Genomic DNA, 15,153 nt, shown 5'->3' on the forward strand with positions numbered 1-15,153 from the left:
GGGGGAATATGGGGAGAGCAGTGACATCTAGAAGTGCTGAATGGAATGTGAAAGTAATTGCTTGCCCCACCTCTATGCCTAACTCTGAGCTAGTCAGCAACTTGAAGGGGGGCCACATGGTACATTTCTGTTCAGTGAGTTTGCAATTGATCTTCAGCATTCAGCTCAGATTCAAAAGCAACAGATATGACCCATGTGGCCCACCCTCAAATCTCTGATTGGTTACTGCCTGGTAACCAGGGTAACCAATCAGTGTAAATCAAGAGAGCGGAAAAGCAGGAAGTAGTGTTCTGGCTATTATGTTAAACATCCAGTCACTCTAGCCTTTATACATTACATTTTTGCCAAACTAACTATTTTAGAAATATTTTTTTATTTTGCACAGCATATCCATTTACCCAGTTTTTATTTTTACACTGAACAATTCCTTTAAAAGCCTCAAACAGAGCCATGCATAATTTTACAATTGCTATGGATTCACAAAATTTATAACTTCCACAAAAGACTCAAACAGTTTACAAACCCAAACAAGTATATTTAAATTCAAGAAAAATACAAAAAAGCATAATTTATGAACAAAAAATAAATAAAAATTAATTATCGCATTTCATTGTCCAGCTGTTTAAAAGATAACCATACCCCCCGAACAATGTAAGTCTCTATACAAATATATTGAATAAAACCGCTCATATGCAAAACCCTGCTTTATGTAAAAAAAACAAAAACAAAACTTTTTCATAATAATATACCTTTTTAGTAGTATGTGCCATTGAGTAATCATAATTAGAAAATTGCCAATTTAAAAAATAAGGCCACCTCTTGGGATTCTAGGATTCACGTGCACACAAACAAACCATACATGTTAGGTCATATGAGTCAATAGACAGAGTTCTGCCTTTTGCTTCCACATTTCTTCCTGTTACAGTTAGAGCTGTAGTATTTCTGGTCAAGTAATCTCTGAGACAGCATACAGACGATCACAAAATGGTGGTTCAAGGCAAGACATATAAAAGGGCAATATTTACTTAAATATATACTCCAGTTTTGTAAGATTCTTTAATATGCCACTTAATTTGATATAAACTATCTGTTGCTTAAGTATTCATTTTGGGGGTATAGTTTTCCTTTAAAGTAAAATTATACTGCTAGTTCAGAGTAGGTTCAGCTGAACACTGCAAAATAAAAGTGAAGTCAAATATGAAGTGGACATACTACATCTATATAAAAAAAAATAAGATGGTGTACCTTTATTGAGCACTGAAATTTCTCCCAATGATCATCAGGTAATTCATGTGGCAAGCACAACAAAAGCTGAACACAGCTCCTGTAGGTGATATTGATAATTAAAAAGTTACATCTGAAAGGATTAAACACAATAACACATTAGCTCAGCACTGGTACAACTGGTGTGTTTGCTTCAAACTCTACTAGTTTATATAAACAAGGTGTTATGTAGCCATGGAGCAGCCATTCAAAGCTGAAAAAGGAGAAAAGGCACAGGGTACACAGCAGATAACAGACAAAACTTTTAAGATTAGAATGGGATTCTTCAGAACTAATCTGTTATCTTCTGTGCATACTGTACTTGGCTACAATGGCTACAAAGCAGCTTGTTTATATAAACTATAGATGTGTTTCTGAAGCAAACACACCAGTTTTACCAGTGCAGAGCAACAGTACATTATATCGTCAATCCTGCAAAACACTTTTTTTGGGGTTACGGTTAAAAGAACAGTAATACCAAAAAATTTAAGTGTTTTAAAGTAATGAAAATATCATGTACTGTTGCCCTGCACTGTTTGCTTCAGAAACACTACTGTAGTTCATATAAACAAATTGCTGTGTAGCAATGGAGGAAACTGAAAAAAGGCTATATGTCACAGATTAAATAGTGGATAACAGATAACACCATTATGTTCAACAGATCTTATCTGCTATCTGCTACCCCATGGCTACACCGCATCTTATTTATATAAACAATAGTAGTGTTTCTGAAACAAACACAGCCGTTTTACCAGTGCAGGGCAACACTGCATTATATTTGTATTACTTTTAAACACTTTCATTTTTTGATGTTACTGTTCCTTTAATTTAAGGTGTACTGTTGCCGCAACCAAGGATCCTAGCCCAAGCTGTGAAAAACACCCCCAGATACAGTACCTCCTACACCAAACTTTACAGTTGACCTGAAGCATTCACATAGGTAGCAGCTCTCTTGGCATCAACCAAACCTAGACTTGTCTGTGAAGACTGCCAGAAGTTACACATAGTTAAATTGGGTTGAAAAAAGACAAAGTCCATCAAGTTCAACCCCTCCAAATGAAAACCCAGCATCCATACACACACCCCTCCATACTTTCAAATAAATTCTATATACCCATATCTATACTAACTATAGAGCTTAGTATCACAATAGCCTTTGATATTATGTCTGTCCAAAAAATCATCCAAGAAGTGATGCATGATGCATTATTTTCCAGCCTTCCAGAGTACAATGGCATAGATCAACTTGTGGCTTTGTACACATTGATGTTAAGTTTGTTTGTGGTTGCTCAACCATTATAAAAACAAAAACATGCTTCTGATTATAGTGGAGTTAAAACAGAGGTTGTAATTTAAGATGGAGTTATATTTGTAAAAAAAAAAAAAGAAAATAACGCAGGAGTTGGGAGATGCATTTATAGCAAGATATTTTGCCGTGCAGCATTATTTTTTTCTGGTAGAACACTGGATTCTATATCATTTACCTGTATCTTTTACACAGTGAGTAAATAACTACTAGTGTCACAGCTTATGACATGGGCTGACCAATCTATATAGTCTTGACAGCCAAGAGTCAATTATTGTTCAAGAATTATGCAGAAATAAGCAATATAACAACTGGTTTGCAAAAAAAACACTCAACATTCCTTTTAAAACAAATCAAAATACAAACACTTACAGAGCTAATCTCTCCAGAACCAAAGCTACATTCTCACACTCTGAGGTAAGATATGGCCGTGCTTTAGAATAGCTTTCGATTGCTACAGTATAGACTTCTAAAAGAGAGAGAGAGTCTTCAGGTGCCTTCCATTTTTCAGCATACTCAAAGAGGGTCTGTCAAAAAAACAAAAACAAATGCAATCTATTTAATTAATGGTCAGGAAGAAAAATACATTTACATACAAATCAGAAGTTTCCAAAGAATCCTGAGTTTAGACTTGCTCATACATCATTCGAAAGGATAGAACTTATGAGCACAAGGACTAGTGATATGCAGGCGATTTGATGGCTGCCCTGCAATGATCATTATATATTTCTAGCAGCTTAATAATATATAATAATATTCAATAAATCCTGTAAAGCGAATTAGTAATGGATTGTGCATATTAATGGCTCCAATTCATTACTAAGATCTTGGAGTAACCCATAGTCTAAATGATAGCTGGATATCCCACCAAAGTGTCTATTATTGCATTTAACTAGTTTGGTTGAATTTAATAAGAATATAATTTTACCAGGCTGCATAAAAGTCTGTAGTGACAATTAGCCTAAGGTCAGTGACACACAAGGAGATTAGCAGGAAAACATGCAAGTTGCTTCGACTTTCTGAATTTGCTCGCGTGGAACTTCGGAAAGCTGAAGCGACTTATTATATTTTTTGTAGGAAAAGGAGTGATGAATTCAGTCGGACGCAGTGGGTTGCTGCAAAAACTGTGTTTTTTATTTTAACACAACATGTTTCGAGCTGTGCTCTTTGTCAAGTTATTATATTTTTTTACTGGCAATTTTCATTAATGTTGGTGGGAAAGACCCTGGAGGAGATATTAATGGTGCGACTAATCTGAATGTGTGTCAGGGCCCTAAAACTAGTCCCAAACCAGATTCTTTATGAATGCATACACCATAATGGTTGTAAACAGACTAATGTTCAATATTTTACTTACACCTTAAAGACTTAAATAAGCTATGCCAGAATGTCAAGTCAAAACTGTAAACTGTTATGTGACTTTTTATCACACAAACATGTGCAAATTAGGGTTTGGATTAGATTTGGGATTAGGCTGAATCCTTTAAAGCTTTGTCGAATCCCAAAATAAAGTAGAACCCAATGTTCCGTTTCTCAGAGTACTGCATCAAAGTAAACTCTGCAAAATCATTAACCCCAGGAAAGAAAAAACACAGCTTTGTTAAATGTAGAATCTAGAAAGTTCCAGGGGCCTCTTCTATGAACTTAGATCTTCAATTATTTCTATAGATTTTCAATTGGATTCAAGTCGTGTGAATAAATGGGCCATTCTAGCAGCTTTATTTTCATTCTCTGAAACCAATTGAGAGATTCTCTGGCTGTGTGTTTGGGATCATTGTCTTGCTGAAACATACACCCTCGTTTTATCTTCAGCATCCTGGTAGATGGCAGCAGATTCTTATTTCTCCATTCATGCTTTCTTCAATTTGAAGAAATTATTCAAAATATATATGAACAACCTTAATGGAAGAATTCATTAAAGGGATCCTGTCATCGGAAAACATGTTTTTTTGAATCAGTTAATAGTGCTACTTCAGGAGAATTCTGCACTGAAATCCATTTCTCAAAAGAGCAAACAGATTTTTTTATATTCAATTTTGAAATCTGACATGGGGCTAGACATTTTGTCAATTTCCCCGCTGCCCCTGGTCATGTGACTTGTGCCTGCACTTTAGGAGAGAAATGCTTTCTGGCAGGCTGCTGTTTTTCCTTCTCAATGTAACTGAAGGAGTCTCAGTGGGACATTGGTTTTTACTATTGAGTGTTGTTCTTAGATCTACCAGGCAGCTGTTATCTTGTGTTAGGGAGCTGTTATCTGGTTACCTTCCCATTGTTCTTTTGTTTGGCTGCTGGGGGGGAAAAGGGAGGGGGGTGATATCACTCCAACTTGCAGTACAGCAGTAAAGAGTGATTGAAGTTTATCAGAGCACAAGTCACATGACTTGGGGCAGCTGGGAAATTGACAATATGTCTAGCCCCATGTCAGATTTCTAAATTGAATATAAAAAAATCTGTTTGCTCTTTTGAGAAATGGATTTCAGTGCAGAATTCTGCTGGAGCAGCACTATTAACTGATTCATTTTGAAAAAATGTTTTTCCCATGACAGTATCCCTTTAAGGAGAAAACAGAAAAATGTTGAAATGAATACAGCAGAGATCATGTGTCTTCTCTAATAAATATAAAAAAACAGCTAATTTTTCTCAGCTACAATGTCCATTCTTTATATTGCAGTTGACATGCAAATAGCAGATCCTAATCCAAACATTTCTTGTATATGGGCAGCTGGAAACTCACTGCTGCTCTGAACAAGGAAGAAAAAAAAATCAAGACTTTCATGGACTACATTTAGCTATTCAAAAAGAAAAGGTGACTTAAAAACTAAAAAGTTACTTTAAGCCATAGTAGTTCTTTAATGTAGAACTAAAACCTTATAAGAAATGATGAACAGGCCTATGTTGTCATTCCAACAATTGCAGCCTTATGCAGTAAAGGTTACTGCACAGTGCTCTGATCACTACTACTTGAGCAGTGATTAATATGCTGCTTACATTTCACTTGAAAGCATGCAAGACAAGTAGACCTAGGGGACTAATCTCTTTGATTGGAGTGCGCCAACCACCTAAACATTATGCACCAATACAAATAAGGAGCACTTATTTATAAGCTGCCCAAACAGCTCAATATTATTGTAAATAAAGATATGCCAAGGCAAAGAAGTCATGTGATGCTCAGCAGTATGATATAACATTATATAATATACATGAATTAAGTAAAAAGAGGAATGCAACCCCTGTTACTTAATCATAGCTTAAACCACCAGGTCAAGGTAAAGGTCTGACCTATGTCAGTACTGTTATAATTGCAGAGAGGAGAGAAGAAAGAACCCCACTTGACCTTTTATGAAATAAGATGATCAATCCACAAATAATATTATTCGTCTTTTAGTCGCTTAATTATCAGATGTCACATTAATTAGTCCAACTCTTAAGTATATAAAGTGCCAGTGCTTGAATTTAATAACGAAAGTGTGGTACAAGTGTGTCAAATTAAATTGATGAATAATTCTGATTGATAACCAATAATCACTTGATTCAATTAGATCGCCAATTCATTTAGGAATGCATCATTAGGCTATTAGTACCAAAAATCTAAAGTGCTGTGCAATACTTCAATCCAATTAGAGCGCCAGTTAATTTAACAATTAAATAAATAATATATGCCACGGATTTAAAGTGCTGTGCAATATTTAATAAATTCCACCCCAATACCAAGTCATAATGAATTCATCATTAGGCTAATTAATTATTACCAATTATTACCAAGGATTCTAAAGTGCAGTGCAATGCTTACTAAATAGATTTCCAAATAAAAGCGATAATAGATCGAAAGGGAGTCAATGGTTTAAGATAAATAGTAACATTTACGGCCACTTGCTCATGTTCAGTAAAACAGTTAGAGAAATTATATAAAGAATGGTGGAGCTGTCCCCAAAGCTGCTGCCTGGTAATTTCTATCCCTGGGACACCACAAAATGGAGAAGAAAAGGTAAACGTGACTGTGGTCTCTTATTTTGCGCTTGCCCCAAGCGAAGTTAGCCTGAAAAACCACAAATCATCGGCCCCTTGGAGTAATCGATAGAGACTTGGAGAGAGTTGAACTGAATAGGAAGGCACCAAACCGCCACCCCTACACGAATTTAACCGAACCAGAATTGTTAATTTTTAAAAAAAACAGATCAATGGTATAAATAAAACCAAAGAGAGCACAAAACGCCAACGCGCGTTTCGCTACAATAGCTTTCTCAAGGCGAATGGTTATCAATCAGAATTATTCATCAATTTCATTTATTGACACTCTTGTACCACCACTTTAGTTATTAAATTCAAGCACTGGCACTTTATATACTTAAAGGAAAACTATACCCCCCAAACAATGTAGGTCTCTATTAAAAGATACTGAGTAAAACAGCTCATGTGTAAAACCCTGCTTCATGTAAATGAACCATTATCATAATAATATACTTTTTTACTAGTATGTGCCATTGGGTAATAATAAATAGAAAATTGCCATTTTAAAAAATAAGGGCTGCCCCCTGAGATCGTACAATTCACTGTGCACACATACAAACCACATGTAAGGTCACATGAGCCAATTAACAGACAGAGTTCTGCCTTTTGCTTCCTCACTTCTTCCTGTAACAGTTAGTGTTGTAGTATTTCTGGTCAGGTGATCTCTGAGGCAGCACAGATAGAGTCACGAAATGGTGGTTCAAGGCAAGAGATGTAAAAGAGCAATATTTATGTAAATATATATTCCAGTTTGGTAAGATTCTTTAATATGTCATTCAATTTGATATAAACTATCTGTTGCTTAAGTATTCATTTTGGGGGTATAGTTTTCCTTTAAGAGTTGGACTAATTAATGTGACATCTGATAATTGATTAAGCGACTAATAGACGAATAACATTATTTGTGGAGTGATCATCTTATTTCATAAAAGGTCAAGTGGGGTTCTTTCTTCTCTCCTCTCTACAATAATATACATGAATGCATGAGCCATATGATGCATGCAGTTGGCTCAAAGCATGTTGAAAATTAAAAAAAGGATATCTTCCATTTTTGCCATTGCTTTTCAAGCAGAATGCCTTAGTTGAATTTATCAGTATAGCAGTTTGAACATTTAAGTAATCATTCTTTATGGTGTATCTACATGGGGTAAATAGAAGAGATAACCTTTCTAATTTTAGGCTTTTAGACTTTCAAAGTAAATAGATGATGTGATCTAAATTCCCTGCTAGTCCATTAATCTATACAGGTTAAGTTTCTAAAAATGCAGGGAAATACAAATAGATGTTGCTATGGGAACTAGAATCTGAGCACCATTTCTTCAGAAAATTCATAACAAGCACACCACAAATGAAAAAAAAAAAAAAAAAGACCACTTTGATCCATAACGACCAAAACAAAAAGGACAAAAACACAAATATACAGGTTATCAAAATAAAAGACCCACTGCTACTAAAAGTATCTCTGAATCATGCATCAATCTAGGGTAGAGGATTCCGGCTTTTTAGACCAAGCCTTCCCTGAAGTTCAACTTTTGGGTCCCTTAAAGGAGAACTAAAGCCTAACTAAAGAAGTAGGCTAGATATGTACATTATTTTCTGAGCATTTGTACCAGCCTAGGGCAACCACAACCCTTTGGCAGTAAAGATCTGTGCCTCCAAAGATGCCCCAAGTGGCGGCCAATTTATTTTCTGCCGATTCACTGCTCATGTTCTTTGCTGCTATCAGTTACTGAGCTTAGGGCCAACTCACAATATTCAGTACACATAGAATAGAAATGTCACAATATAATGCTGATCGGTAATTAATACAGAACATGTGAGCATGTGAGTGTCGCAGATATTTTCCAAGATGGTGACCCCCTGAGACAAGTTTGAACTCCTGGATCATTGCTGCTATTGAGAAGATGAAACTTTAGGCTAATGCAAAAAGTTCAGTATATAGAATATGGCATTTTTAGCCATATTAATTTTTAGGGTTTAGTTCTCCATTAAGGAGTACTTGACATACAGTGTGGGAAACAATGCTCTAGAGCAGTGATCCCCAACCAGTTTCTTGTGAGCAACACCCCTTGGATGTTGCTCTCAGTGACCTCAAAGCAGGTGCTTATTTTTGAACTCCAGGCTTAGGCAGGCAAGTAGAACCTGCTGTAGGCTGCCAGTTCATTAAGGGGCTACCAAATAACCAATCACATTCCTTATTTGGCATCCCAATGGACTTTTATAATACTTGTGTTGCTCCCCACCTCTTTTTACAATTGAATGTGGCTCAACGGTAAAAAGGTTGGGGATCCCTACTCTAGACAGTATGCAAATCATGATGTCCAGTCATTCAGTACTCCTCTCTGGGCATGTCTTGACAGGGAAGTGGTTTATAAAATAAACATAGTTTGTAGTCTACTGAGCAGAAAAAAAGCAATGCCAAATGTGTCCTAGTTTGGGAGTGAAGTGTGTAGTAAAGCTTGGAACAGGGATGTCCAAACTTTTGGCTTGCAGGGCCACACGGAAAAAGAAAAATTGTCTGGGGCCACACATGAAATATACAAACACATTTGATTTGTAAAAGTAAAGGAAATACACAGAAAAGAACTACAATGCCAGTTGGATAACCAGATGGAACTATACACTGGAATATGGGACACCTGGGTATTAAATCGACTTATTATTATATTATTATTACTAACTGGACAATGGGCAGAGTCCTCCCTCCTCCTATATCCTTTGCGACATTACATTTCCTTGGGAACCAAGATGGGCCGCATTCATATGCATCCTGGGCCACATTTGGCCCTCGAGCCTCAGTTTGGACACCCCTGGCTGGGAATAAAAACATATGCTAGACGTCAGTGACCCCCAACCAGTGGCTAGTGAGCAACATGTTGCTCTCCGACCCCTTGGATGTTGCTCCCAGTGGCCTCAAAGCAGGTATTATTTATGATTTCCTGACTTAAAGGTAAGTTTTGTTTGAAAAAACAAACAAACACGTGTACTGCCAAATAGACCCTCCTGTTTGCTTTAAGTCTACATAGAAGCTACAAATACCCAAGCAATGGCTTATTTGGAAGCACCAGGAACTTTTTGCATGCTTATGTTGCTCTCCGACATTATTTTACACGAGTAAAAAAAAGGTTGGGGACTCCTGCTAGATGTTATTTTTTTCAACTAGATTTAGAACTTCTATCAATTAGAGATAACCGCAACAAGATAGGCGTTATATTGAGCATACCAAATATGTATGTAAGTAGAAGAAACTGAAGTTATCTTTGGAATTGTTCATTTTCTCTTCTGCAGACTTTATGTCCCACTGCAATAGTCAATTAAGGATCAAATGATGCCCCATAGTGCAAGGCACCACCTGCTTTGTCTCAGAGCTATGTTAAATAAGCCACAGGGCATTTACTGCCAGTTAAATACACTTGAAGGTGCCATAATTGTGACAAATTGCTTTATCCTAAGCACAGTTCTTACTTTGTAATTTGAAGACTAAATTGTATTAAATTTGTTCAAAAATAAAAATGTAAAAGCCATTGTACAATCTGATTGTAATCCAGTAAGAACCAGTGAAAAATCTTCTCTAAATAAAAAATATGGTTAAAAGGTGCAGAACAATTGTGTGGAGCACCAATAAGAAGGATATAACAAAATACAATCAAAATATGCACCCAAGTACCACTGATGATCATTACACCACCAACTCATAGGCAGGTTGAAAGTGCTTTGTGTTTCATTTTCTCTTAGCCATGAGCCGTTGCTAATTTATGCAAGATAAGAGTAAAAATGTTGTGAGAAAACCCTGATGCTACACATATTAAAATGATTCTGACACTTTGTGAGACCCCATTGAAATCAAAAAGGCACGTGACTCTAGCTGACCATTGTGAACCTGCACCTGGACCGGTTTTCCATGTGAACTAATTATGTCAGACAGCTTATTAGACAAGAAGCTGCTTGTGAGACACCAGTTAGAAATTGTGTAACTGGAAGAAAAACAGTAAAACACAGGCTGCCAATGCCAACTGCAAATATACCTGCAATCATTAAAATGGTTTGACTCTATCTATTTTTGGGCTTATTATTTTGCGACATGGAACAGCTTTATAACATCTACAGACAAAATAACAAGAATTGCCACGGAATACAATAGCAACTGCCAGTTATGAAAATTCCTACAATTAGCACCCCAAAAGCGTTAAGCCGTTAATAAGTTGATTGGGAATTTAAAGGAACACCAAAAAAATTAAAGTGTTTTAAATGAATGACAATATTATGTTGCCCTGCCCTGGTACTGTGTCTCACAAGAGACACAGTATATAACATGCAACGTCTGATAAATCCTATTGTATGCTACAGAGATAATCTGTTATCTGCTGGGTGACCTGTGCCTTTTCTCCTTTTTGCAGCATGAATGGCTGCCCCATCGCTACACAGCAACTTGTCTAAATTACAGTAGTCTTTCCCCCAATTTTGTACTTTCTCAAGCAAACACCAGTTTTACCAGTAGAACACTATATTACATTTTCATTACTTTAGAACACTTTCACTTTTGGGTGTAACTGTTCCTTTAACTCAATAGAAGTTAAGGCTAGGGCCACACGGCGCGATTTTGCCGCGATTCTGCGCTGGGCGAGTTGCGAGTTACGAGTCGCTGCGGTTTTTAAGCCGAAATAGCTTTGTTAACTTTGGCGCTGGCGTCAATGCAAATCGCGGCGAAATCGCTGCGCTAATTCACACGCGGCGATTCGTTTTCTATTGTCGCCCGAAGTTGCCTCGCTGGGCGTTTCTGGGCGACAGTAGAAAAAGAATCGCCGCGTGTGAATTAGCGCAGCGATTTCGCCGCGATTTGCATTGACGCCAGCGCCAAAGTTAAAGCTATTTCGGCTTAAAAACCGCAGCGACTCGTAACTCGCAACTCGCCCAGCGCAGAATCGCGGCAAAATCGCGCCGTGTGGCCCTAGCCTAAATGTATCAAATCCAATGTTTTTGAGATGTGCTCCCAGGAAATGTAACACCAATCAAAATGCAGTTTAGCCATCACTTTCTTTTCTTATAGCTGATGTAAATTCCGTTTTTACCTTGCCGTGTGGCTCTCTGTATTGAAACTGTTCCAATGTGCATTTAACAAGCAATAATCAGAAGGGTAGTGGACAAACACATTGGCAAGTTCAATAATTTTGTAAAATAAAGAATGGGAATGCAGTTTTCATCAGTCTGCTAAACAATCAGGGCATGTTAGTGATTTAAACACTTAGCAAGAAGTCAGTAGGTAGAATTGGTTGCTATGGGTTACTGCTTCTAGGCAAACAGTGCCTTTTATTACATAACAGGGCAAGACTGATGTTATGGTTATGCATTATCTATGTCTCGAGACCGATAAACTGGATTGTGTCCAATTCTGCAATGTCAGGAGTTTACTAAAGACAAAATATTTTGGCAAGTTTATTACAGCTGTCCCTCAAAGAAGGTATTTGAATGGTATAAATTTTATCTCTTCTAGTAGAAAAGTTAGTGAAACTTACAAAGTGGATTTGATCCTTATAACCACGAGTGTTACTGTGAAACTAGCATGAACCAGAGGCACGGGTTTAGGTCAAGACCTAAGGGAAGAATTCCAACTTGGAAGGCCAGTCCAGCAAACAAAAAGGACAAGCTGATCAATGAGTTAAGGATGTCGCCAAACTAATGGATCTCTCCCTGATATGCCCTCCTTGAGGTGGGCGATATCGGGCTGATCCGATCGTGGGCCCCTAGGGCCCAACGATCAGATCATAATGAAGTGTAAATGGGCAGTCGGGTTGCGGGTCCGCGATCGGACATGGATTTTTAGTCTTGACCGATCGACAGGCCAGATTTCGATCGCGGAAGCCCGACGGAGGGCTGCCAACTGGCAACTGAGTCTGTTGGCAGCTTTTATCGGCCTGTGTATAGCCACCTTTACAATAAAAGTAAGGTGTATGCAATCAGATGACAGGAGTAACCTTTAGAATATGAATGAGTTGCAGAATGTATGGGTTAATAATTACACTCCCCCTGTGTGGTTATGCTGCTGTTGGCTCAAACTTGAATGGAGAAGGCAGGGGTCTGAGCTATCCGGTGTCTCCCTCACAAAACAAAGTATTTTGGAAGCAGCAGGAAACAGAAGGCCTGGGGAAGGGGGTTAAGCAGCCATAATGTAGCAGAACTACAATTACCAACCAATGCAAAGAACTCTGTTGGGCACACAGCCAAGAAGGAATTAGAAGGAACACTGCTGTTAGGTGTAAATCTCCCACAGTCAGAGCTCCGAAGCTGACCTATTTGTGAGACTACATTCTGACTAGTGGGCGGGGTTCCGCGCCGATCCTGCTGCTAAGCCAACCAATAGGAAAGGGCTAAAAACAAGCTCGTCCACTCAAGGGGCAAATTGAAAGAAGGGAAAAGCAACACGCAAGGGTCGCCTTCCAGGCGGGCGGCTACAGATGGGAACATTAGGGGCGTGGGGAGATATGATGGAGGACTGACACAATAACCACAATCACAAACCGTTGGGGAGAAAGGCGGCCGCTCTGGTCATGTACCAAGCGAGTTCCCGTGCAGCCACCGTACCTCTACTTTGGAGCAAGGGCACTGCGATCAAGCGTTCCTTCCCCTTTATTCCTAGCGAGACAATGTCTGTAAATGGTGCTATCGCTCCCCCCATGCCAGTGCAAGTGTGTATATGGGCGGACCTGCACATTCCATGCAATAACAACTGGGTCCGCACATGGATGTGATGTCCGAATACACAAAGGATTTCTGCTCCCGCCCAACGCTTTCACCCATAACTCAAGACCATGGATCTCCCCTCAGTCCAATTGCCCAGCAGCAGTCCTTGCACCGCACCCTCTCCGCGCCTATCTCCGGCCACTGACCTGACAGAACCGTTGGCAGAATTCACTTGAAGCCTGCGCGGCCTCCCCTTTGGAGCTCTCTTCCTGCAGCAGTCGCTCCAGCTCTCGCAAACTCTCCTCCAAATGAGGCATTTCGGCGATTACGTCCGGACCAGGGGGGGCATTCTCCCGCTCGGCCTCCCCGTCCGCCATATTCTGAGCCCGCTCTGTCTCGTACACCCAAAATCACCACCACACCGCCGCCGAGCGTCAGGCTACCACAATGCCACGTCCGGACGTTGAGTCGCAAACGTCATAATGGGCAGGGTTACGTACATAGAGCAACACTCTCCGCTGGAGCGCTGATATTGCACAGTTTGGAACCGAGGGGTCGTGCATGATCACCGTCAATGGCTAGCAGCCACTGCACACTTACATTCCCAACAAAGTGCCCCGCAGAAAAGAATTTGCTCGTTAGCTTGCCTTACACAAACAAGGGGGTTATGGGTAGTAGCGAATGGTCCTATTTTTGTACCGTTTTGGTTTTTCTATAGCTGTGCTGTACAACAGCATAGAATGAAATAAAGACGATCAATTGGGTATTGCGTGTGGGTATTTCCGGTACAGCTTGGGAGAGCATTCCATCAGTCAAGAAAATCTACACAGATCTCTATGGAATGAGCTCGCTTGGAAAACGCGACAAATGTCCGTCAAACCTATGTCACTGGTGTTTACTGTCACGTGTGCAAAAACACATTAAATCATGTTCCCAAACCTTTATAATGACGTGGATACTTTTCAGTTAAAGGCGTATAAATGTGCAGACCAGCTGCCAAATGGAAAATTCTCCTCATGGACAAAATGAGTTTTCACTCCTCACTACCCCAACGCTGAAACGGGTCTGTGGTGAAACTCCACCTCACGTTGGTTACACGAGACCACACGCCAAAACAATTTTGTTGATAAACATTACACATTGAAGTGGGTTGGGCGACCCTAGGTTGAACTTTCTTCCTTTCAGTTGTCACACTGTTCCAAAAATGGCTGCAGTCCATCGTCACTCCTTTACAACCAAAGTGCATTGGGTGATTTACCTCATGCTTGGCCCCACCTTTAATAAATAGACCCTTCTCTGTAGAGATGTGACAGTAACACATTTTCTGACTAACTAATGATTATAAACTTAAATTTGACTGAACCCAAAGAACATAAAAATGTTTTTTTGTTTACAGATGATGGAAACTTTTCTTCAAATTTGAATATGCAGAGTAGAGTTCAGCTTCAGTTTTTATAAAGAAATTCACCCAAATTTTTGTTTAATTTATTCCTATGTGCAGTACCAGTGTCTGTGTATTTTTATTTAAAAAGTGCTTCTTGTGCACAAATGATTGTACAGCAGAACAAAGAATTAATAAAACAAACGGGCCAATGCATTAATAAATACAAAGTACAGTTCCATTAAAGAATAAGTGTTAAAGATACAATAGATGGAGGCCCCTTTGAGCTTGCAATCTTACAATTGTATATATGTACAATTGAACCGTAAGCAGGCTCGGTTTTGTGGAAAGACCACCAAGGCCCGGGCCTAGGGCGGCAGGATTTTAGGGGGGTGGCATGCTGCCACACCACACCTACATTGGTTCAGAAACACTGGGGATGAGCAGGAGATATAATAGATTTTTAAATCTCACCAATCCCCATTGCTCCAGTCCCAATGATGAAAATTCAGTGAAT

At 39.0% G+C, this 15,153-nt stretch overlaps 1 protein-coding gene across 2 annotated transcripts in view; it reads right to left on the minus strand.

The window, feature by feature from the left end:
• The window catches only part of znf292.S (zinc finger protein 292 S homeolog), a 39,621-nt gene extending 24,910 nt beyond the window's left edge, over nt 1–14,711 (minus strand). The window contains exons 1-3 of one of the 2 annotated variants that reach the window (XM_018265455.2): nt 13,462–14,711; nt 2,942–3,096; nt 1,246–1,324 (exon numbers count right to left, since the gene is read on the minus strand). In XM_018265455.2, the coding sequence (XP_018120944.1) occupies nt 1,246–1,324; nt 2,942–3,096; nt 13,462–13,632 (405 nt within the window). In that variant the 5' untranslated portion in view covers nt 13,633–14,711. The remainder of the gene's footprint in view (nt 1–1,245; nt 1,325–2,941; nt 3,097–13,461) is intronic. The other variant, XM_018265456.2, reaches the window with a different exon arrangement.
• Nucleotides 14,712–15,153: the final 442 nt, after the last annotated feature.

This window comes from Xenopus laevis, chromosome 5S, assembly GCF_017654675.1.
Source record: "Xenopus laevis strain J_2021 chromosome 5S, Xenopus_laevis_v10.1, whole genome shotgun sequence".
Lineage (NCBI taxonomy): Eukaryota > Metazoa > Chordata > Amphibia > Anura > Pipidae > Xenopus > Xenopus laevis.